The 23502-nt window shown below is 47.6% G+C and overlaps 1 protein-coding gene across 1 annotated transcript; it reads right to left on the bottom strand.

Moving 5' to 3' along the window:
• Positions 1-225: 225 nt before the first annotated feature.
• On the bottom strand, positions 226-21387 carry Utp25 (UTP25 small subunit processor component). The gene is made up of 12 exons (XM_038349653.1): positions 21200-21387; positions 20721-20760; positions 19562-19778; positions 15653-15811; positions 13970-14058; positions 12417-12827; positions 10314-10533; positions 9518-9720; positions 8541-8723; positions 8336-8448; positions 7552-7797; positions 226-845 (listed from the first exon to the last, which is right to left on the bottom strand). The coding sequence occupies exons 1-12, from the start codon at positions 21304-21306 to the stop codon at positions 602-604; spliced, it is 2232 nt and encodes a 743-aa protein (XP_038205581.1). The 5' UTR covers positions 21307-21387; the 3' UTR covers positions 226-601.
• Between the last annotated feature and the right edge of the window lie 2115 nt (positions 21388-23502).

Here is a 23502-nt window from a genome sequence, read left to right as displayed (position 1 = left end):
ATGTTTCAAGCTACGACTTCCTTTTCATTTCACCTGCTACAAGACTCCAACACCAGCTGAAGCACAGGAGACAGCAGTGCGGAGGACAGGCATCAACCGTGGGTCCTGAACAGTGTTTAACTGCAGAAGTAAACACTGCTTTACATACCCTGACTGTAAACGTGCTAGCCATTAAAACACGGCGAGGAATTGAAAAAGATCAGTGAATGAATGTACTCTTCTAGGTTAAAGTGTTTACAATTGTATTTGAGTTTGGCTGTAAAGGCAGAGTTCCACACGCCATGTGTTGTGTGGCAGGACTGAGACGACAGCATGCTGTCTCCAGCCCCCAGCCAGTCTCACAAACTCCGCCACCAATGCATTAAGAAACGGACAGGCGAGTCAGACTCTTCCCATGCACCGTAACTGGAGCACATACAGCTTACATATTTGATAAGCACAGGTGCCGCTTCTGAATGTGACAAATCTGCAAACTGCTCTTGGCTCTGCCAGCTGTGGTCACCAACATTAATTATAATGCGCCTCCCAGGGCCACAGGCCTGCAGTCTGTCTGGAGCGTGCTCCTGGGAGGTGATGACAAGCAGGTCTATCCGGTCCACACTCACTTTTCTCCGGTGATAAACAGGTGAACGTTCTTTGGAGACCGCAGCATCTGTGCCGCCCGCTCAACACCAACCACGGCAGCCAACCTTTGGGCATCGTACTTGGAATAGAGCACGGTGCAGGTCCACGTGGCTTCCTCTCCTCTACTGGTGGCTCTCAGCATATTACAGACTTCGCTGTAGAAGTGAGGGTATGTCGGCAGTTCGTAGAATATGAGGTTCCTGATGCCTTTTATTGTGTACCTGTGGAGGAGGGAGGGGCATGAAGAAGCCAGCAGAGCTGTGCTACCAATGGCTTCACAGGGACGTGGCTCAGTACGTTGCAAGATGCCTGGGGTGGCAATCAGAGCACAGACCATGGACACAGACCACAGACAGAAGGCCACCCCAGAGCCAGAGGGTCTATTTTTATGGCAACATAAGCAACTTCCTAATGTTGAGTTTAAGATAATGGCAACAAAAATTTGCATTTCTTAAAAATGTATTTTGAAACAGGGTTTCACTATGTAGTCCTCCTGCCCCCACCCCACCCCCATCCCCGGGAAAGGGTCTCTCTGTGTAGCTCTGCAGTCCAGGCTAGCCTTGAACTCACAAAGTATCTGCCTCCTGAGTGTTGGGATTAAAGGCATGCGCCATCACACCACCCAGCCACTATGTAGCTCTTCCTGACCTAAACTCGCTAGTAGACCAGGCTGGCCTTTCTGCCAGAAAGTGCTGGCATTAAAGACAACACCATGATACAATGATGCTTGGCCCAACTTTTAAATATTCATTATTTATTTATTTTTATGGGACAGAATCTCACTGTGTAACCAACCCTAGGTGGCCCAGAATTTGTGCTGCAGGCCAGGGAGGCTTAGTCTTTCTTATTTTACACACACACACACACACACACACACACACACACACACACACACACTTGTGTGTACTACAATATACATATAGAGGTCAGAGGACAACCTGTGGGAACCAGTTCTCTCTCTTCATCATGTGGAAGGAACCCAGGTGCCTTTAACGGCTGGGCCAAGTCGCCAGCCCCACTTTAGAGACAAGGTCTTACTTTGTAGCCCAAAGCTGACCTCAAATTCATTATGCAGCCAAGAACGCACAGTGATCCTCCTGCCTCAGTCTCCCAAAATGCTGGAGTTACAGCTGTGTGTCCCCACACCTGGCTGACATTTATGTTCTGCACGGGCCGAAGTAAAGGTAAGACAGCAGACCAGGACGGGGGAGGGGTGCTCCGCGGGGGAGGCAGTGCACCAACTGCACCTGGTAACCTGAGGTCCACTCTGAGTTCAATTCCTGGAACCCACATGCTAGACGAGAACTGACTCCTTAAAGATGTCCCCTGATCCCTACCTGTGTACACACACTAAATAAAGATTAATAACACTAAAATAAAACTTTACCAGAGAAAACTACAAACTTAACAATCAAGCAAAATGAGGATGTGGTCAGACCAAGGGCATAAAATAAACAGCACCAATTCTAATAGCACCTGTTGGTTCTTTCTCATCACTCTGTGAACACAAAAATGTCCCAAGTTCATCCACCTTTCAAGATCCTGTCTGAGGCTCCATTCAACATTAGGCAAAGCAGTTAGTTTCAGCAGCTCACAAACTGCCACCTCATTCCCTGCAGCACGGTGGGGTGAAGGGGTGGGAGTGCAGACTGTGGGGTCATGAACTGCTAGGGTCAGACAAGCTGACAAGGCTCTGACGTCCCTGTTGGAACGTTACGGATGGTGTTAAACAGGAACTTTATCCCATTCACGGAGGACAACTTTTCCCTCCTTTTAGCTCACAGTTCATGCTGGTCTCTCCGGAGACCCACCATGATGTGGTTTACTTAAATAACAAACAAATAAACAAGCCAAAAAACACTGTGCATGTGTGCAAGTGTCTGTAGAAGTCAGAAGAGGGTACTAGATACTCTGGAATTGAAATTACAGACAGTTGTGGGCCACCATGTGGGTTTGGGACTTGAATCCCAGTGCTCTGGTGGTGTGTGAGGTCCTTCTGTCTCTGTTACTTTTCTTGGTTAATGAATAAAGAAACTGCTTTGGCCTGTTGATAGGGCAGAACTTAGGTAGGTGGGGAAGGTGAAGCTGAATGCAGGGAAAAAGAAGGGCGGAGTTAGGGAGATGCCATGGATCTGCTGCCAGAGTAAGACATGCTGCAGAAAATTAGCCGGTAAGCCACTGCCACGTGGTGATACACAGATTAATAGAAATGGGTTAAACTAAGATGTAAGAGTCAGCCAATAAGAAGTTAGAGCTAATGGGCCAAGCAGTGTTTTAATGAATATGGTTTCTGTGTGATTATTTTGGGGCCAAGAGGGCCCTGCTCCCACACTCTGGGAAACGCTGAGCGACTTTTCCAGTCCTGTTTCACCTTTTCGGCAGTGCCTTCCCACACTGAAGGAGCAGTAGTGAACCTGAGCAATCCCGCTGTAACTTGTTAAAACCAACAGCAAGCCAGGTGCGGAGGAGGTAGGAGGCAGGGGTCAGAGATGAACATTATCTTTAGCTACACAGAGAGCTTGAAGCTTGTCTGTACTGCACCAGCCCTGCCTTAAATACAAAAGCAAACAAACAACCCCACAAACTCCCCACCCCCACCACTGAGTTCCACTGAGCAGTGACTGCTGATGCTCAGGTCTGTCGTAAGAAAGGACACAGCATCTGAACAGAACCTACTGTCTCGAGAGACCAGGACTCCCAGACAATCCATCAGCACCCCAGACACCAAGCTAAGTTCTCTATCTGCTACTGGAATATCAATCTTGAAGTATATGGAAGGTCGCTATGGCAACCACCAAATCCAGACAAGACTGAAACAGCCACCCACACTAGTGGCCAGGAGACAAGGTGCATACAAACATAAGGACTATTCACCTCAGAGTGTGCACGCAATTGAAATTACACAGAATACAGAAAAGCAAGAAAAAGACACTAGCAATGGGGCGGTATGTGTGTGTGTGTGTGTGTGTGTGTGTGTGTGTGTGTGTGTGTGTGTGTGTGTGTGGTGCTATGGATGGAATTCAGAGCCTCCTGCCTACCAGCCCTTGAATTTGTGAAGTGGAATCAATGAAGAAGATGCAGAAGGGCAAGGGACAATGTACACACTTTTAACTGTATGCAGCCTTTATGACGGGAAGTTTTCCTATCAAAATTCATTGTAAAGAAACAAGTAGGTGGGTATAGCATAAAAATACACGCACCTGGTGTATTTGCAGAACTGTACAGAGTATGCCAAGGAACCAGGACAAACTGGTTTGAGCACCCTCTATAATACCTAGGACTACAGATGTGACGCAGTATCTGCACAGAACCGGATACTTCTGTGTACTTCAAGTTACCTCTTACTAGGCACAGCATCAGTGCTGTGTGGGAAGCTGTTAGACTATTGCTGAGGAGGACTGGAGAGATGGCTCAGTACCTAAGAGTACTTTCTGTTCTTCCAGAGGACCCAAGTTTGGTTCCTGCAACCACATGACAACTCACAACTAACTGGCTCTAAATCCAGTTCTGGGAGATCTGAGACCTTGTGTGGGCAGGAGGAGCACACGCATGCACACTCATACACATAAAATACATACTTGAAAAAACAATGACAAGAAAGAGGCCCGCACATCAGTACTGACACACGTCCTTCTTCCAGCAAACAGCTGGCGAATCTGAGGAAGCAGAGCCCCAGATGTGAAGGCTCAGCATGGTGGTGAAAACGGAGTGAAACAGAAAACAAAATATGATATGCTCATTAAAAGGAATGAGGTTCATTTCATAACTAAACAATCAAATGACATATATCCATGGCAAATACTGCACAGACTATGTATTAATTCATGAGAAAGGCTTTTACAATGGGAAAACCTAACAGACCCATCTTGACCCAGTGATTCTGGTGAATGGCTTCATCTCAGATGGGCAGGCTGGCATCATGTGCATATTAGTCAGGATTTCTATTGTTGTGAAAAGACACCATGACCACAGCAACTTTTATAAAAAAACAAAAGAACAAACAAACAAACAAACAAAAAAACCCACTGAACTGGGGTGGCTTCCGTTTTCAGAGGTTTAGTCCATTCTCACTATGGGACAACAAGGCAGTGTGCAGGCTGCTGGAGTGGTTGAGTCCCACAGCCTGCAGGTACCGATTGCTGGGAACTGGGCGGCGGGAACGCAGCCCGCCGCTTCACACTACAGTGGTCTGTCTCACTGGGTGTGTCTTAAGCATAAATAGGATCTCAAAGCCTGCTCCCATAGTGACACACTTCCTCCAACAGAGCCATTATTTCTGACTAGTGTCACTCTATGGGGGCCATTTTCTTTCATACCACCACAATGTGCCACGAGAAGAGGCAGGTATGATACAAACGCCTCTTAGAATTCTGAACAAAAGTATTATTCTAATCAGTAGCCTGTCTTTTCTTTTGTCCCCTGACACTGACTTCAGTAGTACTGCGATGGGACCAAGTATGTGGCCTGTTAATAACTCTCAAGAATTCTAATAGACATCCAAGTTTGGGAGCCACTTGTCCAAATAATAAGCAATTAGATAGTCTGGATTATGGGACACAACTTTAGGAAACACACTGACTCTTCAAAGCATGCCAACGTCACACAGAGCAAGAGAACATCACAGACCAGTTCCTTCACAGCAACCAAAAATACCTTGATTGTCACATGGTCAACAAATGCTACGTACACCCTTGTATCCCGGACTGGGGAACACAGCCAGGGAGGCTGACTCAGGTCACATACAGCAAAGCTAGAGCAGTGACGCCAAGTGCTAGGACACAGGTGTTACGGTTACATGTGCTTGTGTTGAGGAAATGTGTGCTGTGACACCCAGGGTGAAGTATCAGGAAGCCCCTTCCCCTTTTCTTTTTCTTTTCAGCTGGGTAAGTTTTGCTAGGCAGTCAGGTGGGTCCTGAGCTCTTGGGCTGAGAGAACCTTCTGCCCTCACTTGCGGAGCAGCGGGACTGCAGTGTGTGCTGTACGCTAAGAAGGGGCAGCGCAAGAACACCCTGGCCCTGACCAGAGCCAAGGAAACACACCCTGCCCCTACCCAACTCAGGACTTGAAATCCAATGAATCCCTGAATACAAAAGGCAACCCATTCCTGAGCACGAAATCCAACCAATCTCTGAGCTTGGCCCAAACTCAGGAATTGAGATCCTACCCAACCCTGAACATTTCACCCCAGAAAGCTCACCCCTAAGAAACCCTATACAAGCCCAGCACCTGTTCAATTTGGGGCTGCGTTTTTCTACCCCAACAGAGATGGCCCCTCTCAATGAATCTCTATCCAACTTTTATCTGCATACTTCCCCTGATCACGAATGTACCAAGCCTTCAAATAAGCCTAATGCTGTCAGGACCTAAACCCCAGGACATCCCATGTGTCTGCTTTCCCTGCCAACTGACAAGGGTTATGCCATAGCTGCTTCTGTGTGTGCAGCCCGTTTTCACACTGTGCTTGCTTGAGGAGACTGTGGTCTGAGTTAACAGTGCTCAGAGGAACTGCTCAGTCTCCAGGACTCCTTTCCTGCTCGCCCTCCCCTCGGAAAGCTGTTCAGACAGTTTCATTTGAAATGGCTAAAATCACGTTGAAGAATTTTCCAGCCATGCAGAAGGCACGCTTCCATTTGCTGGGATGACAGAAAGTTAAGAGCTTCAGCGAGTGTGACTCCACCGTGAACGGAAACAACTCTCAGCCAACAGCAGGCACCCAGGAGCTCCCTGGCCAAGCAGCTCAGGTTGCCAAGAATGGAGCTGGGAACAAACATACTCATTTTGGCAATTCATTACATGTAATGTTTGTTACATCTTTGTGTAACACTAGGTAAAATATCTAAATCTTCATGTCTACTCTTCTGAGCCCATGCAGGCTGCTAGGATTCCTACCTCACCATACGGAAAAACAACATACCTGGGAAACAACATTCCAATATTAGCATAAATGAAAAATTCCAAAGATTCATGGTGCATGGCTGACTGTCCCTCAAAGCTTGGAGGGTAGAATTCTGGTTTACATCCCTGGCAGATCCTTGCTGGTATATGGTACAGCAAATTAATAAGACAGAAATATCAGCTAGGTGTAGAGGTATGTGTCTGTAATCTCAGCACTTGGGAGGGGGAGGTAGAAGCAGGAGGATCAGGAGTTCAAGGTCAGCCTGGGCTACCAGATAGTTTAAAATTTTCCTAAATAAAACCTTGTCTCAACAAAATGAAATGAAACACAATTCAAAATTCCACCATAAGAAACCAAACGAAAGCTCTGGATAGAATTTCCATCTCTGTAGTAAAGCATGAGGAAGGTTTGCATCTGGCAGCAGGAAGCCTGGTAGGGTTGGGGGCACATAAACCTGCAGCTTTCTGCAAAACTGGGAGTCAGTTCTCTCCTTCTACCACGTGGGTCCTGGGAACTCAGCTCAGGTCACAGCCACTTAGCAGGTTCAGAAAGCTATTACTAACTAACAAGCAAGTAAGAATTTAAAAAGCAACAGCAAAAAGGCCAGCCAATCTGTTTTGTTAGTGACTGGTAATAAATCTAAACACACACTGAAACACTAAAAATACTCAACTCTGAGTCTCTTCAGTTTTTGCTCCTGCCATCATCAAGGAAACCAGAGCCATGGTGAGACAGTGTCCCCCGGGTATGACCCTGTGCTCAGCCTCCATCTCCCCAGCTCCTGTGCAGATCCTGTCTTGCTCTTCAACTGTGGACTAGCTTCTGTGAGGTGCTGGACACAGTTGCATTCCAGACCACAGCTTCCCTTCCCACCAATGCCCACTTCCGGAAGTAACCAACTAGCCAACCAACAAACCGATGAACCTCCTACCCACCAAGCCACAATGCAGACAGAGACGAGCATTACCAACCCCCATGGGCAGCCCACAGAGCATGCCCAGGACCCCTAGAGGGAGAGCCTGTCCTGTTACCTCTTGTAGAAATGGAAGCGTTCTGTGAGGAGCAGAAACTGCTTCTCTCCTTGGAGGAAGAAGTGTCGAGCCCTGGAGACCCCAGACTTCTGTGTATACTCGCAGATGTGTGTGAAGTTCAGCTCTTCCTTCTTGAAGTAATTTCGGAGGCGCACAAAGTCAAAGTAGGAGGGGACATAGATGAGTGTGTGGGACATGACGGCATCCCGGTACTGAGGCAAAATCTTGTTTACGAAAAAGTGAAACCTGATTAGGAAAGGCCAAGGACACGGTTAACAGGCTAGAGCTGGACCTACAGTGGGCAGTAACAGTGAGAGATCCCGAGGCCAGACTGACTTCTTTTCAATGTAAGACTAGGTAAGATAACACTTGATGAGCACAAAAGTGTCAAGGCAGATTCAGTGCCCGGCCTGTGCAGCACATGTGAAGCACAACAGGCCCACAGTGGGCAAACGTGCAGAGAACTAGACAATCGGCTCTTCTCTGAAGAGCTCAGAATTAAGTGGAATGGCACGGAGTATATCACAGTCCACAGCAGCATGGTATGAGTTTGCCATGTCTCAATCAAGGGGGCAGGAACACAAGCTGCCGTTCCAACCCTGCTTCTAGCTGAGACTGAGGCCGAGCCCTTATTTCTCCCCAGCCTGATTCCTTCTCTGTCATGGTTGAGTTCACTTCTGGGACCTAACTTGGTAGTCAGTAATTACTAATAGCAACAGCATTCAGCGCTAAACATCCAAAGTCAGCTCTCTCTCTGAGGCCCTGCGGTTGTGGGTGGGGTTACCTGGCATCGATCACTGAAGCAAGATCTTGGGCTTCCATCCTCTGGAAGACATGTGGGAGCTGCACCAGCACGTGGCTGATGGCGCCAGTCACTGGGACATTCCTCACGGCCACCTGCCAGGAGGGAAGAACTTTAGGCAGCCGTCCCTCCTGATCACAGGCCACCACCTTCTCCATTGCAGGGTGACTGAGGGCACGGGGCTCACCTGGCCTTGGGCATTGGCACAGTGCCTGTTGAACAGAGAGTTGATCTGGGCATCCTGCAGGGCACCGAAGAGCAGGGTCTGGCGGTAGTACCTGGACCAGTTGTTGAGGCTCCACATGCGCACTCGAGAAAAGTCCACCCCATGCGAGTCCAAAGGTAGCAGGTTCATGTGGTTCATCAAATGCTTGGAGAAGCAAACACCACTATTAGTGTCTACTGAGCATGTGTGCTGGATGCTCATGAGCATGTATGATCCATGTCCCTAGCCCATGGAGTATGTTATGTCTACTGAGCATGTGTGCTGGACACTCATGAGCATGTATGAACCATCTCCCTAACCCATGGAGTATGTTAGTGTCCACTGGGCATGTGTGCTGAACACTCATGAGCATGTATGATCCATGTCCCTAACCCATGGAGTATGTTAGTGCCTACTGAGCATGTGTGCTGGACACTCATGAGCATGTATGAACCATCTCCCTAACCCATGGAGTATGTTAGTGTCCACTGGGCATGTGTGCTGGACACTCATGAGCATGTATGATCCATGTCCCTAACCCATGGAGTATGTTAGTGTCTACTGAGCATGTGTGCTGGACACTCATGAGCATGTATGAACCATCTCCTAACCCATGGAGTGTGTGTCCATGTGCAGCAGGAAAGTAAGGCCCAGATGGCGACCTGCTCAAGGTCAGCTGACCACAAAGTAAGGACACAGGCTACTGGGCAGTCCTCTAAATAAGAACACAGGCTAGCTACTGGAGCATCCTTTAAAAGGAACTTTCAGAACAAGGCCTGGTGGGGGGGGGCACCATTGGTCAGAAGGACGAGGCCAGTATGGGTCACACTGTGACTATGAGATCAGTGTAGGCTGCAGATCACGAGTGTCTCAAATGCTCAGACTAAGCTGGCTCAGGCACTGATCCAACACATATGGAGCAAGGGTGCTGTCCGTCCAAGGGGAAAACTCATCATTACCAAGACGTGTTCCCAGTTCTGCATCAGGTAAATGTCAGCCTGGTCAATGATGAGAAGCTCAACAGAAGACAGAAAGTCAAAATCTCTCTTCTTCTCTCCTTCTCCACCAATGATGGTCCTCAAGCCCAGGGGGGAGGCGATGAGGATGTCAGAGGAGTAGAAGGGGGCATAGAGACGAATGCTCCTCTGAAGGATCGCCACTCCTGAAAAACACCACGTGTCAGCACCCACGCCAGCCTGAGTGCTTGGGCGCCCTGTGCCGTTTCCCAGGCTGGACTTCTTCAAAGGACAAACTTGAACTTCTAAGCCCAGCTTCCCAGTTCCTAACCCCATTGGTCACGCTGCAGATACGCAGCAATGTCCATGAATGGGGCGCAAGGCCATGAAAAGGAGCACCCTCCCGGAGCTCATCAAGGTAACCAGGCCGAGCCAAGCAGACATGAAAGCTGGGTGGGGGTCTAAGGTTGGGTGGGCTCTCTACAGACAGACAGGATGGAGATCCAGCCTTATCCCCACACACTGAATTTCCTCAGCCTCCTCAGGGTGACCCACCCAGTATCTGTGATTCTCAACTCTGAGATGCCTGAGAGCACCTGGTGTGTACAAGCTGCAGCCAAACCATTTCCACAGCAATGCACAAGGCCTTTCTATATGGTTGTGGAGTCTCTACCCACCAACCAAGTCGAGACTCCTGTCCCTGGTAAGAGAGATCACAAGAGCACCCAGTATTGCTAGAAGACTGAGTCAGGGACCCCCCCAGCTCTCCCAAGGACCTCCACCTTGACAGGGGCATTACCAATCCTGAAGTGGTCATCAATATTGCCCACGAATACGGCCTCATAATCCTCAGGCCTCTTCAGGTTGGGAGGTCTCTCCTCAGGATCAGATCCGTACTCCCCCTGAAACCTCTTTTTGTTGCTTACAATGATTTTCTTCTTACTGTCCCCCTCAAGGAGGCTGATGAACAGCTGGACCACCCGAAGGGCAGCTTCCCGAAAGGGCACCACTATAAGCACCTGTGGGGGCAATGGCAGATCAGAGGTGAATATCTTCGCATAAGGCCCAGCTCAGTACCAGAAGCCAAGTGTCTCCTGCATCCACATAAACACATCCTGTGAACGTTAGTACCATGGCTCCATGGGTAACATCTCTCAAGCAAAACTTGGAAATATTTTTCAGTATAAGGCAATGCCTGCAGCAGTAGCAGAAACTCAAGGACAGAAATACAAGGGTCTTTGAGGGCAAAGTAAGATCCATTCAAACAAACGCACAACGTGGTGGTTTCAACAAGAATGGCTCCCATAGACTTACACGTCTGAATGCTTACTGTTTGGGAAGGACCGGTGTGGCCATGTTGGAGGAAGTGTGTCACTGAGGGTGGACTTTACCCTGTCAATGGACTCCTGCCATTCTACATGGCCTCTTTCCCAAGCGTTCCTTGTGGATGAAGATGGGAGCCTTCAGTTGTTCCTGCTGCCATCTTTGTTCCACCCTCATGGACTCTACCCCTCTGAAACCATAACCCATTCAAATGCTTTCTTTTATATGTTGCCATGGTCACTGTGTTTTGTTACAACACCAGTGAAGTAACTAAGAGACTGAGTAAGAAAAAAAAATACAGAAAAGAACACACTATTTTTCTAGTATATTCTCTAGAACAGTTTTTGAAACCAATGATGACATGTTTCTGACTTGGAAAAACAGGACTCAGTTTTCCAAGTCTGTTAAAAATGCCTAAGGATTGTGCCTAGGAGATGACTCAGTGGGTCAGAGCACTTGCTGCTCTTGCAAGGAACAGTTTGACTCCCAGCATTTCCATGGGGACTTACAGCCATCTTAGCTCTAGTTCCAGGAATCTGACGCCCTCTTTTGACTTCCACAGGCACCAGGTGGTGCACATACACACATGCTGGCAGAGCACCCATACTTACAAAATTAAATAAATCTAAAATAAATGCAGAAGTTTCTGCGCAACGGAAAATCAGAAGATGCTCAGTAAAGAGCTAATTTCTAACTCAAGTAAGAAACTCAACAGTGCGACCCTAGTCAAGCCAGGAGGCTCTAATCCTAGGCAAGACAGGGTAACCTCCCTGATTCCCACGGTGCACAACAGAAACAGACAGCCTCAATGTCATGTCCACACATCTGTGGGAGCCACCTTGAAATGTAACCAGCTGGCCAGAGGAGTAAGTAATTTGTTCTGTATGCCAGGCTAAGACTTAAGGGGCTGGATTACTGTCCTGGCAGTGACACTAAGTGTCCACACTTGTTCCCCAAGCTATCAAACAAGGGGGCAGACTTTAAAAAAAAAACAAAAACAAAAAAAACAACTTAATTTTAAAAGTCATCAATATTTACACCCTTGAATCCTGTTGAGCTCAAGAGAAGTCTGAAAACATGATCTTCCGTACGGAGACAGGAGGGATAAATGTGAACAGGGCCTGGCTCCTCAGCATCATGAAAAATACACAGAATTAAATTTATGTCCTTTCCTACTAGAGCCTCCAACGCTAGAGGTCAGGTTTGCCAGCACAAGTAAACAGAATCACTCCATTAAGCATTAGGAACTTCACAGCAGAAACAGGGATCTTTGGCTTGAAGGTGTCTGTGCATCTCTACTAATCTGTCCCACGTTCTCTTTAGAGGGCCTTCTGTGAATCCGGGTCTGCCCAGAGCTGTCACATTAAGGAACTGGGTAAAAAAAACTCATTAAAGTACCAGTGAGCTGAAAGTCACCAGGAAGAGACCTCCCACAATGCGGTGCTCCTGAGAGCACCTGACGTCCCTCTCAGTGCCCTGCACTGCCTGGCGCATTCACACTAACCAGTCAGCTGTCAGCACACGACTGAGGAGCAGCTCACAGCCTTCCTGAAGTCAAAGCTCTCCTGCTTCCGCTCACCTTAGGCCTGGTCAGCCCTTGGTCCCTGAAGTCGTCGTCTTCACCCACTCCAAGTTTCTGGCTCCGGCGTCTACTGTTGTTAGCCAACACTTGGGCATTTGCTTTGAGGACGTGGTTTATGGCATGCAGGCAGTACACATGGCGGATCTCTTCTCCATTCTTCAGGGCAGTCCTCTCTGGGTAGAACAGGTCCCGGTAAGAATTCATGATTAAGAACAGTTCTTTCTGGAGTGGGGTAAAGGGGCTATTTGATTTTTGAGGACCAGATAGGAATTGGCTATTGGTTTTTCCCCAGGTGGATTCTAGAGGCTTCTGAAGATGAAGTGACTTTAGGTCAATGTCCTTTGGAGGTTTAAATGTCTCTGTCTTCTGGAACTTGGACGAAAAGACAAGCTGTCCCAGGGTGGGCCACTAGGGGGAGACATATCGAGAGCTCGGTTAGGCATGAGAACAACCAAGGGCACTCACAGGACTTGATGAGTCAGGAATCACCCCATGTGCTCTTCACCCAGCCCTGCTACTCCAGTGTAGGGAATGCTGGGCCTCAGAGGCAAGAGGGTCCAGACAACAGTCACACAAGAGGTGTGCAGTTTGGAGCCTGACTTCATACCTGAGCTCTGCCTCTAGTGTTTCCCACACTATCCCACAACATTCCTTTAGATAAAAATGGTCAAATAACCTTGCAGTGTGACACGTCAGAAGGTGTGACACCACAGGCTCTCCTTATCTTGGGACTGATCCATCCCTTCCTTAATCTCCACTGTGCCCTTTCTCTCTTTTCTTTTTAGAGACATGACTAGTAGAATTTCACGGATGCTACTCTGAGATTTTCACTGTAGAAAACTTGCTGACCTAATACTAGAGCAACTTCAGCAGTAAAAAGTGAGCCACAAAGAGCCGAGCAACCTGGGCAACTCTCCAGGGAACTGTGCTGCCCTCAGAGGTGCCGCTCTGTGTGACTCCAGTACAACAGTGAACTGACGATGGGCTCAGGAGGCGAAGGGGTTAGGAATGAGGAGTGTGGAAGGAAGTGGATATGGCAGAATGGATCAACAGAGTCAGGTATGGTGGTGCACACCTTTAACCCTAGTACTGGGGAGGCAGGGGTAGACAGGCTGGAGCGTTCCACAGCCTACTGAGCTAGTAGAAATGGGATCCTACAAGACAACAACACTGTACAGAGAACCCGAGTCTATGTATACAAGGCCACGGTAGGGAGAGGACTTAGCCTTGCATGCAGGAGTTCCAAGCAGCAATAAATGGCATCTATGTTCACATTTTGGTTGGGATTCTGTACACGCTACCACAAAGAAAATCAGGCAAAAAAAAAAAAAAAAAAGTCAGTCTCAACTACTTCTTATACCTGCACACCTGTCTGCAAACTCAAAAAGGGGAAAGTCAACCAGACCATGTATGGTATCACACCCAGATCCCAGCAATTGGGGAGCTGAGCAAGAGGACGGACACAGTGACCCTCACCATGGATAATATGCGTCAGTAAACCATTCCACTGTGGGCTTTCCTCTGTGCCTGGGAGACCAAGCAGCACTTACTTTCAGCTGCTGGCTAGTTGGAGAGCTTGAAGCCGCAGCCTGAATTTCCTTTTCTTTCAGTTCTTTGTTGACGTGTTGTTGAAACGGATCTAATTCAAGCAGAGTAATAAACACAGTGAGCAAATGGCAGGGCTTTCTAGTCTCCTGAGAGTGACGGCTCGTCTCTAGTCTGCAACTCATCCCTCTTTCCAGCCCCATCCCCATTCAAAGCTTACAAAGAGTGCCTGGCAAGCTGACCCTCCAAAAGTACACACTGACCTCCCCCGCCCAACGCCTCGGAAGACACCCCAGCCCGAACTACGGCCTTGATGGCTGCACTTGAATCCACCGCTTCAGGGATTTCTGAACTACACAATCCTAAATTCTGCTTCTGAGCCTTTCCTTTGGACCACAAATCCTCCTGCCTCTTAACTGTGTGCTATCCTTCACAGGAAAGTGCCTCACAGGGGTCTACTGTGCCAGGCACAGGACAGTCACGCTCTCAGCCTCTACCATGCCTCACCAATTCAAACAAGCCAGCACATTCTCCTGTCTTATCTGGTACACGGGAAGATTCCTGATGGCAGGCTCCATGTATTCCGCACAGCGAGACACACTAATTCTCAGTATTTACCTGAACTACCAAACAAAGATCCAAATGTCATCTCTTGCATGCAGGAGATGTGCTGGCCAACCAGCCCTCCCTCCATGCCCACTGCACTTGGTTGACCCTCAGCTCTGCACCCACTGTACTCAGGTGACCCTCAGCCCCCTCTCCGTGCTTCTTGTTGATAAGCAACAAAGTGAAGACGTAAAAACTTCAAATGGCATGCACTTGCAGTAAATACCCAGGAAAACAGTGAGCAACATAAACAGGGAAGCCCAGGCCAGTTCATTTGACAGCAAATATGCAGAGACTTCAGGACAGAGGCTTCCTGCTTCTGTCCAGGCTCCAACACTGCCATGACTCAGAATGTGGTTTATGCTAAGATCCCACAAATTCTACCTCTACTCCTCCTCCTGCATAGCCAGCAGATCCAGCTAAACCAAACAAGGGCTCAGTTTCATCCACAATGAAGCCCAATGGCAGCAAACTAGGAAAGGCAGACACAGAAGGACACCAGCTTGGCCTGCCCAGCACGAGCAGACCTGACATGCAGACACCCATGTCACAGGCACGGTGAAGACCGACATGCAGACACCCATGTCACAGGCACGGTAAAGACTGACATGCAGACACCCATGTCACAGGCACGGTGAAGACTGACATGCAGACACCCATGTCACAGGCACGGTGAAGACCGACATGCAGACACCCATGTCACAGGCACGGTGAAGACCGACATGCAGACACCCATGTCACAGGCACGGTGACCATGGAGGGGACTGGGGTGGTGGCGTTGGGGAGCTGCCCAAGTAGTAAGAACACGCGGATTGGTCTTGCTGGGCCCACACATCTGAAGAAGTGCTGCTCCAGTGGAGAGTGAGTGGGGGAGGAAGAGGAGAGCACTTCACCCTTCTGGCCACTGGATGGCAAAGTCTTCCAGATCCTGCAGCCTGGGCACTGCCTCCCCACTTCCCCCTTCAGCCCCTCTGCTCTGACCAGTCCTCATCGCTACACTACCCGAGAGTCTGCTGTGTGAGCTCCCTCAGTCAGGAGACTAAGCATGAATCAGCGCACAGCCCACCACAGACCACACTCACCTTGGGACGCTCTCTGGGAAGAGCTGCCACCACCGTCCTCTTCCAGAAAATTGGTCTCCAGGCTGAACAGTGACTCATGTTTCGCATCTGTGAACTCCTCTGGGGACTTCTGTGACGTATCGGGTGGCTCTTCCCCATCTTTTTCTTTGGGGTCATCAGCTAGAGACATACAAGAATGTTGAAAATCATTTCGTAAAATTTTCAGAGTGAGGTAGAGCTCTGTGGGTTCCAGGCCAGCCTGGTCAACAGCAATTTCCAAACAGCCAGACCTACAGAGTGAAATCCTGTTTCAAAAATAAATAAATAACTTACGCATATTTAAATGTTGACAAAAATCAAATTAAAACATTGATGCTCATTGCTATTTATTTATTTTTGGTTTCTCATATAGCCCTGGCTATCCTGGAACTCACTTTGTAGACAAGGTTGGCCTCCAACTCACAAAGATCCACCGCCCTGATTCCCAAGTGTTGGAATTAAGAATTAAAGATGTGCACACCTCACCAGGCACTATTTTAAAACAACAATCAGGTAATTCAGTGAGTGGAAGTGACCTTCAGAATTAAGCCTGATCACAGATCTAGGTGATGAAGCATTCTGTAACTAAGCTAGGCTTCAAGCCTGGAGGTGTGTTTGAATTATTAAATGTATGTTCTAATTGGTGGACTTCCATCAGGAAGGCAAATGGCTATTTTTTGACACAGGCCTTTTGTAGTTTAGTCTTGTTGTTAGCCCTCTACTAGCTCAGGATGACCTTGAACAGATCTTCTTGTCTCTCTCCTGGGTGTTAGGATTATAGCCATGCTCCACCTGTGCCCAGTATATGCAGCGCTGGAGATAGAAACCAAGGCTCTGGACACGCCAGGCAGACGCTACCACCTGGGCTGTATCCCGGCCGTCCACAGAGTGATGTTTGAGTAAACAGAGGCTGGTCTGCTCTCAGAGGAAGGCTTCCAGCTGACAGACACTGAACTCCAGCTCTAACAGCGGCTTCTCTTAGGGATCCAGCTTGATTGCCTTTAGACTGAAAGACTTTGCCAAATGAGTCAATTCCTTAAAATAGATTTCTATCATAATTAGGAGTTTCTCTGAAGAATTCTAATATACCCAGTTCTAGAACTTACTCTAAAACAGTGTACTAAGATACACATGGAAGATGTCCAGCAGTCTGAATTACAATAAGAAATCACAGAACAAATGAAATGTCTATCAAAGGAGTATTCAATACTGAATGCTACATATCCAAGAGACTAATGTGAATCCAGAGTTAGGTTACAGAGAAAAAGTCCAGGCTGAGGACAAAACTCAGCAGTAGAGCATAGGCGTGAGACACTAGCTAGGCTCAACCCCCAGTGCAGCAAAATATACAAAAGAAAGGAAAAATTAAACATCTACAGTATCTTACTTACTAAAGAATCAAATTTCAGAAAGTTAGGAGTCCATCACATGCATGTACCCCCCCACCATATATATATATAATCCCACATACAAAAACAAAGATGTACTATTAGAGGTGTTCAGACCAGATCCTCGAGCCTCTCCTTCACCAAGTGCTAGAATCAGAGGCTGCATCATCACCCTGGCTTTACCGGTGTGGGGCAAATGCAGAGCTTTGTTTTCCCAAGGCGAGCATTCACCTTCTGTGCTACACCCTCCCCTCCTCACAGTCACACAGTAAATACGCAGCACACTTATGACTAAAACAACAACAACAAAGCCTGTTTTCCTCTAAAACATTAAATGTAAAGGAAAGCAGAACTAAGGACCTACAAACACTCAAAAATAAAGACAATGTATGTTTTTATTTTTCAAGTCAGGGTCTCATTACTTCACCCTGGCTGTCCTGGAACTTAGCACGTAGGACAGGCTAGCCTTGAACTCACAGAGATCCTTCTGCCTCTGTCTCCCAAGTGCTGGGATTAAAAGCATGTGCCACTATGCTCAGCCAAGGCAAAGGATTTTTACCCTAACAAGGAAACACACTACGCACTCAGGGTGAAGTGTCTGCTCAGCAATACTTGAGGCCCTAGGCTGTTCAGTAGCCAGAACCACAAAAGTGGATGAATGAATGAAGAAAGAAGAGGCCAGGAATGTAACCTAGTGAGGAAACTGCTTGCCAAGCACGTATGAAGCCCAGCACTTCATACATGTTTGGCAAGCATGGGGGCGGGGTGCAGAAAGGAAAGAGACTAGTTAGTACGCATGGTGGTGCACACCTTAAATCAGGAGGAGGCAGGTGGATTTCTTGTGAGTACAAGTTCCAGACCACCTGTCAAGGACACACAGTGATACTGTCTCAAAGGAGGTGACTGTAAGGAAAACAGGAAGGAGATGGGAAGATACAGAAGTCACCCACAGATATCCAGCAATAAAAAGCAAAGTATTAAAAACAATAACCCATAGGGTAAAAAATGGACACAAGCCAGGCACAGAACACCACACCTGCAATCCAGCACTGAGGGGTGGGAGGTAGAAGGGATGAAGCAGGAGGGTCGTCATGATTAGAGACCGGTGTGGGCCACACAGTACTGCAAGGCCAGGTTTGCAGAGTGAGTGCCGTAATCTCGGTGGAGACCTCCAACTGCCACGCACCGCGCCCCTGAGTCTGCGTTCGGTGCAAGTTTCAGGCAAGGGGCAGGAGGTTAAAATACACAAACACAGACAGACAGAAAGACAACGACATGGGTCATCCTCGAATTCCCCAAGAATGCCCCCTTTATTGTGTTCAGGGGCAGATTATATAGAGATAGCCACGCCCCAGTCAAACCCGCCAGAAACCACTCTCCTGCCATCAGGAACTCCTGAAGGTCTCGTGCTCAGAGCAGCTGTAGGCACTCAGATCAGGGGATTACAAGAAATTTAGGATCTGGGGTCTCACTGCTCCCAACATGAGAGTCTGTGTCGGAAAGCTGAGTGTTTGACCATGTTTGCTTTGGTATCTGTTATGGGCACAGCTAACCTATAGTGATGGAAATCAGGTAAAGGACTAAGATAGAGCTTTCTGGAGGTGATGGAGGGTACATTATTGTAAAAGCTCTCATTGTATTTAAAAAATAGATACCATTATTTATTATTATTATCATAATTATAATTGTGTGAGTGCTGCACGCAGACCTGGTTCTCTTTCTGGCTTTATGTGGGTTCTAAGAATCTAACTCTAGTTGGTCAGCTTTCACAGTGGCGCTATCACCCAATGAACTGGCTCATCAGCCCACACTGGGTTCATTCATTTGCATATAAAGTATACTCTAATGAGGCTGATTAAAAGTCACTGAAGCCAGGCATGGTGTCACATACCTATGTTCCTAGAGCAGCAGAATCATGAGTTCAAGGTCAGCCTGGGCTACGCAGCAAGACCTTGACTCAAAAGATGTAAGGGTTAGGGACAAGCTCAGCCTGGTATGCGCAAGGTGCTGGGTTTGACTCCCCAGCACAGAAGAAAGACCTAGAGTAGCAGTCTGAGCCCTGAGATGGAGGACCTCTGGGCTTTCAATTCCAGCTCCTCTCAGAGTCTCCCTATGGACCCAATGAGAGCAGACACATCTCCTTTACATAAACACAAATCTACAACTTAAAAATTATTGAGTATTTTTATGTCTACCTTCCACTACACTTGGTCTCTTATTGAAGAGGAACAATTTCGGCAGCGAACTGAGCCATCCGTGACAAAATTATGTCCCTTGGGAAAGCCAGCCAGCCTTACATTAGGTCAGAAAAAAAAAAACCCTGAAAGAGTAAGCCAATAGTACTTTCCTGATGAGAGGGTCAGTGTTCCCATCGGATTTTTAAAATATAACTGAATTCAGCAAGGCTGAATCTCTGCTCTGGAGCCAAATGTTGTCACTCGGCTCACACAGCACAGGACACTCTGTCCAGGCAAAGAGGACAAGCCAATCCCCAAATACTCACGCTCCTGTGTCCCAGGTGACTCGGCTATTTCTTCTTCCAACTGGACATCTTCATCACCATCTTCATCACTGACAGCACTGTCGTCTTCCTCCTCCTCTTCATCCTCTTCCTCTTCAGAGACATTCTTTAATGTAGCAAGCAGTCTGTGGTACCCTGAAACCTGCTCTTGTTCACTCTCCGATTCACTTTCAGAATGTGAAGTGTCTGAACTCTCTGACTAAAGGAAAATGGGAATTTTATATTGTTTTTATTGTCAAACTAAAAAAACAAAATTAAAATAAAATGCGAGACATACATATTAATGGGATTTCCTTACCCTTCAAGGAAATTAAATCACGCCCAAGGAAATGGATAGAATGGGGGATAATTAAGTAAAAATAAGACAGACTAAAGGCAAATGTTTTCTCTTGCATGAGGAAACTAGATTTTAAGAAGTTAGAAGTAATGAAATTAAAAGGGAAAGAATTTACAAAGAGAAAGGGGACTAGCAGAGGAAGAGACTGAGGGCCAGAGGAGGGCAAGGAATGGGTGGCATGAAGACTATCATTTAATTATTCCTGGAAATGTCCAAATGAAACCCCGTTTTGTATAATGAAAACACACTAATTAAAGGAAACAAAAGTCCAATGAGCTTTTCTGCAAATATTACACAATCTCTTCTCTTTAACCAAGCCCAGTATGAAATTTACATAAAACAGCTAACCAAGCAATGGTTCACATTAGCTGCACATGGAATAAAAAGTGACATTTCAAACAAAATTTTAGGTTATGGGCTTTAACTTACATCTCAGACATTTGGCTTCACGTTTCAAGGTGCAAGAGGTACATTTCAAGGGAGGGCCACTGTCTATTTTACACTAGGTGTGAGTACTTTCATGATGAGCATACCATGAACACACCGACAGCCAGCACTCCGATGAACCTCTTCAACAGAGGCTCACAACAAAGTGTTATGGGGTAGCTCCCAACTCTGGCTTCTAATGTCACACGGGAATTTTTACAGCCATCTTTCTCCATCATTTAAAACTAATTAAATAAGTTGACTAAAACCACAGCTGACAGTCAAGACAGAAAAACACAGAAATGTACCCAATCTTACACACGATCTTAAAGGTAACAACCCAATTCCAAGTATTATAAAGAAAAAAAAAAGCATTACCAGCTGACATATCTGGGGCTTTACTTCTTTTTTGGAGACCCTAAAAAGAGAATTGGATACTGTTAAACTTTAGCTGCTCATCTGTAAAGATCACGAAAGACCTAAGGATTCTGCTTTAAATGAACAACGCAGAATACACAATCATAGGCAGTCATAGTGTAAAAGATTCTGCATGCGCAAGGGGCAGAGATGACAAACAGGCAACAAGCAACTGGGGGAGGGGAGGGAGTCGTCAACGGCATCACGTGACCAAGGACAAGTTAGACACTGGCTTTTCCCCCTTACACACCGGGCTACACCTCTCGCCTGTTCGGCTAGTGTTTGGAGACCTGGCTGGGCTAACCTGACACCCCGTGCCGGGACAGCAGGCCCAGGGGTCTCAGCAGGTCTATCTGCAGAATGCACCCCCGCGGCTGCACGCCCGGGCCCGCAGCGACCCCGCGCCTCCCGGAACCGGCCAGCCCTCCCAGCGGCCCGACCTGTCATAGAAGGGGTGCTCCTCGCCAAAGTCGCGGAGGTGCTTCTTCTGCTTCTTGGTCATGGTGCTGAGCAGCTGGCTGCGCCCGCGGTTCCGACGTTTGCCCATAGCGGGAACGTCAAGCTCGCCACCACCAGCACACCGGGGTTCCCACCGGGAAGTTGTCGCACGTGGGAGCCGTAAACGAGGGAGGCGGGTGCCGTAGAGCAGAGCTGTTTTGCGTTCTGCGGTGTACGACAGGCGTTAAAAGCTCCGGGGCGCGCTGTTGCCCCCTGCCGGAGCTCCTCCAGAGCACGGGGGCGTGTCTGCGCATGCGTGCTCTGCGCACCAGCCGCTAGAGCTTCCCTGGCTGGCTGGGTTCCCGAGTGGGAGTGGGTGGAGTCGACTGCAGTGTGGTTATTTTTTTCCTTGGTTTTTGTTGTTGTTGTTGTTGTTGTTTTGCTTTTGTTTTGCCGGGGCGAGGCTGGTGGCTTCTCCTCCCCATCCCCAAGAGCTAAGAACTGAACCCAGGACCTCGCGCTGTTTTTCGCGCTGGGATGTGGGATGTGCGTCGATGTACACGAGCAGAAACGGTTGAATACAAATACTACGACGGACATTTAAGCGTGCCTGCTCATCCCGCTTTAACCGCACACTGTCCAAACGGGTCTTGTGAGTCAATCTGATGAGAGCGATTTAGAAACTGATGCTTAGTAAGAAAAGGGAGCCGAGGGTGGTGGTTGCCGGCACACGCCTTTAATCCCGGCAGAGTCAGGCGGATCTCTGTGAGTTCGAGGCCAGTCTGGTCTACAGAGCGAGTTCCAGGATAGCCAGTTTGTTACACCGAGAAACCCTGCCCCGAAAGAGAGCGAGAGGAGGAAGTCTGGAGTTGGGCTATTATTATACACTAGGCTCTTCAACCCACAGGTTGAGATTCCCTTCCCACGCCACTGCTCTTTTGGGAGGGTTGAGGAGAGCCTCTGAAAAAAAAATCTTTCTCGACATTCATTCTTTAACAAAAGCGAAACACAGATAAACTAGCATCTTGCATGCGTTATCACCAAATCGAGTCAAAGTGTACTTTCAAAGTTGATGTGTTTTATTGTGAGTGTAATAGCCTAACCGGGATAGGGGTGTAGCTCAGTGGTAGGGTGCTTAGCCAAGGTACTTCACAAATCCTAGGGTTTGATCCTCAATACTGAATAAAATAAAACAAACACACCAAACAAACAAGCTGGGTATGGTGACTCATGCCTGCAATCTCAGCCCCAAGGAGGCTGAGGCAAGAGAATGGACAGTTCAAGACCTTGATATAAAAAAGTAAAATCAGCTTGGCATGGTGGCACACACCTTTAATCCCAGCCCTTGGGAGGCAGAGACTGGCAGATCTCTGTGAATTTGATGTCACTCATGGCAAGACCTTACCTCTCAAAAAAATAAAACAAAATAAACCTAAATAAAAGTAGAAAAAGTGAGAAAACTGCTGAGATCTGTATTTCAAGGATACACAGCCATAGGTGAGGCTGTTTGAGACCACACAGGACAAACCTTCCTTCAAAATGAAGTTCAATGAACACCAAGAACTAATACCAGCACAGACCTCAGACTCGAGGCACAACAGGAGACACAGTGTTTCTGTTTCTACAGAAGAGTAGCCAGACCTTACTCAGCCCCACACCCTTTGTTCCAGGGTCATCAACTGATAATAATTAAATGGGGGGCAGTGTGAGGAAGAAAGGACAGAGCAGGAGAGTCTCAAAAGCCGTGCAAACAGAAGGGGTGGTGGCCAGCAGCTGGCCTGGCCAAGGGACCCATTAATAGACATCTGTCTTCTCTCCAGTTGGAAGATAAAAGGTATAGTCACCTAGATAAACAAAAGCTGTTTGCAAAGTGTCCGCACAGGTTTTATGGCTCTGGTCACAGTATAACCTGGCTCTATCCAATAAAGAGCCACACTTTTTCCCCTTTCACTGCATTCCAGGTGCCCCAGCCCCACCCCTGGCCCCAGACATGCAATTTCTTGTTCTTCCTGGGATCTCACATCAGAAGCCGGAAGCTCCAGCTCACTCTTACCTAGTTTCCAGAATGCAAGTTTAGACTGTTCCCAGGTTTAGACAAAAAATTCATCCTGTCTCCAGAGAAGCAGTCTGAGCATTACTTGCTGAATATTGGAAAACAATCCCCTTTATCCCCAAAATATTGATATTCACCTTCAACAAGGAGATCCTATGTGAGTATAACCTAATATCTGAGAACTTAGCCATTGTCTCTATGCCTCTTGTAGAAGTTTCCTATCACACATACACACACACACTTCCTAGGAAG

This window comes from Arvicola amphibius, chromosome 12, assembly GCF_903992535.2.
Source record: "Arvicola amphibius chromosome 12, mArvAmp1.2, whole genome shotgun sequence".
Taxonomy (NCBI): domain Eukaryota; kingdom Metazoa; phylum Chordata; class Mammalia; order Rodentia; family Cricetidae; genus Arvicola; species Arvicola amphibius.
Note: the sequence above shows the minus strand (reverse complement) of the source record. Positions and strands in the feature narration are given on the sequence as shown.

Coding starts and splice junctions, on each gene's coding strand:
- Utp25 (XM_038349653.1), bottom strand. CDS start 21,306: ATGGGCAAACGTCGGAACCGCGGGCGCAGCCAGCTGCTCAGCACCATG. Junction 20,761..21,199: donor GAGCACCCCTTCTATGACAG/GTCGGGCCGCTG, acceptor TTCTCTTTTTAG/GGTCTCCAAAAAAGAAGTAA. Junction 12,828..13,969: donor CAACTAGCCAGCAGCTGAAA/GTAAGTGCTGCT, acceptor GTCTCCCCCTAG/TGGCCCACCCTGGGACAGCT.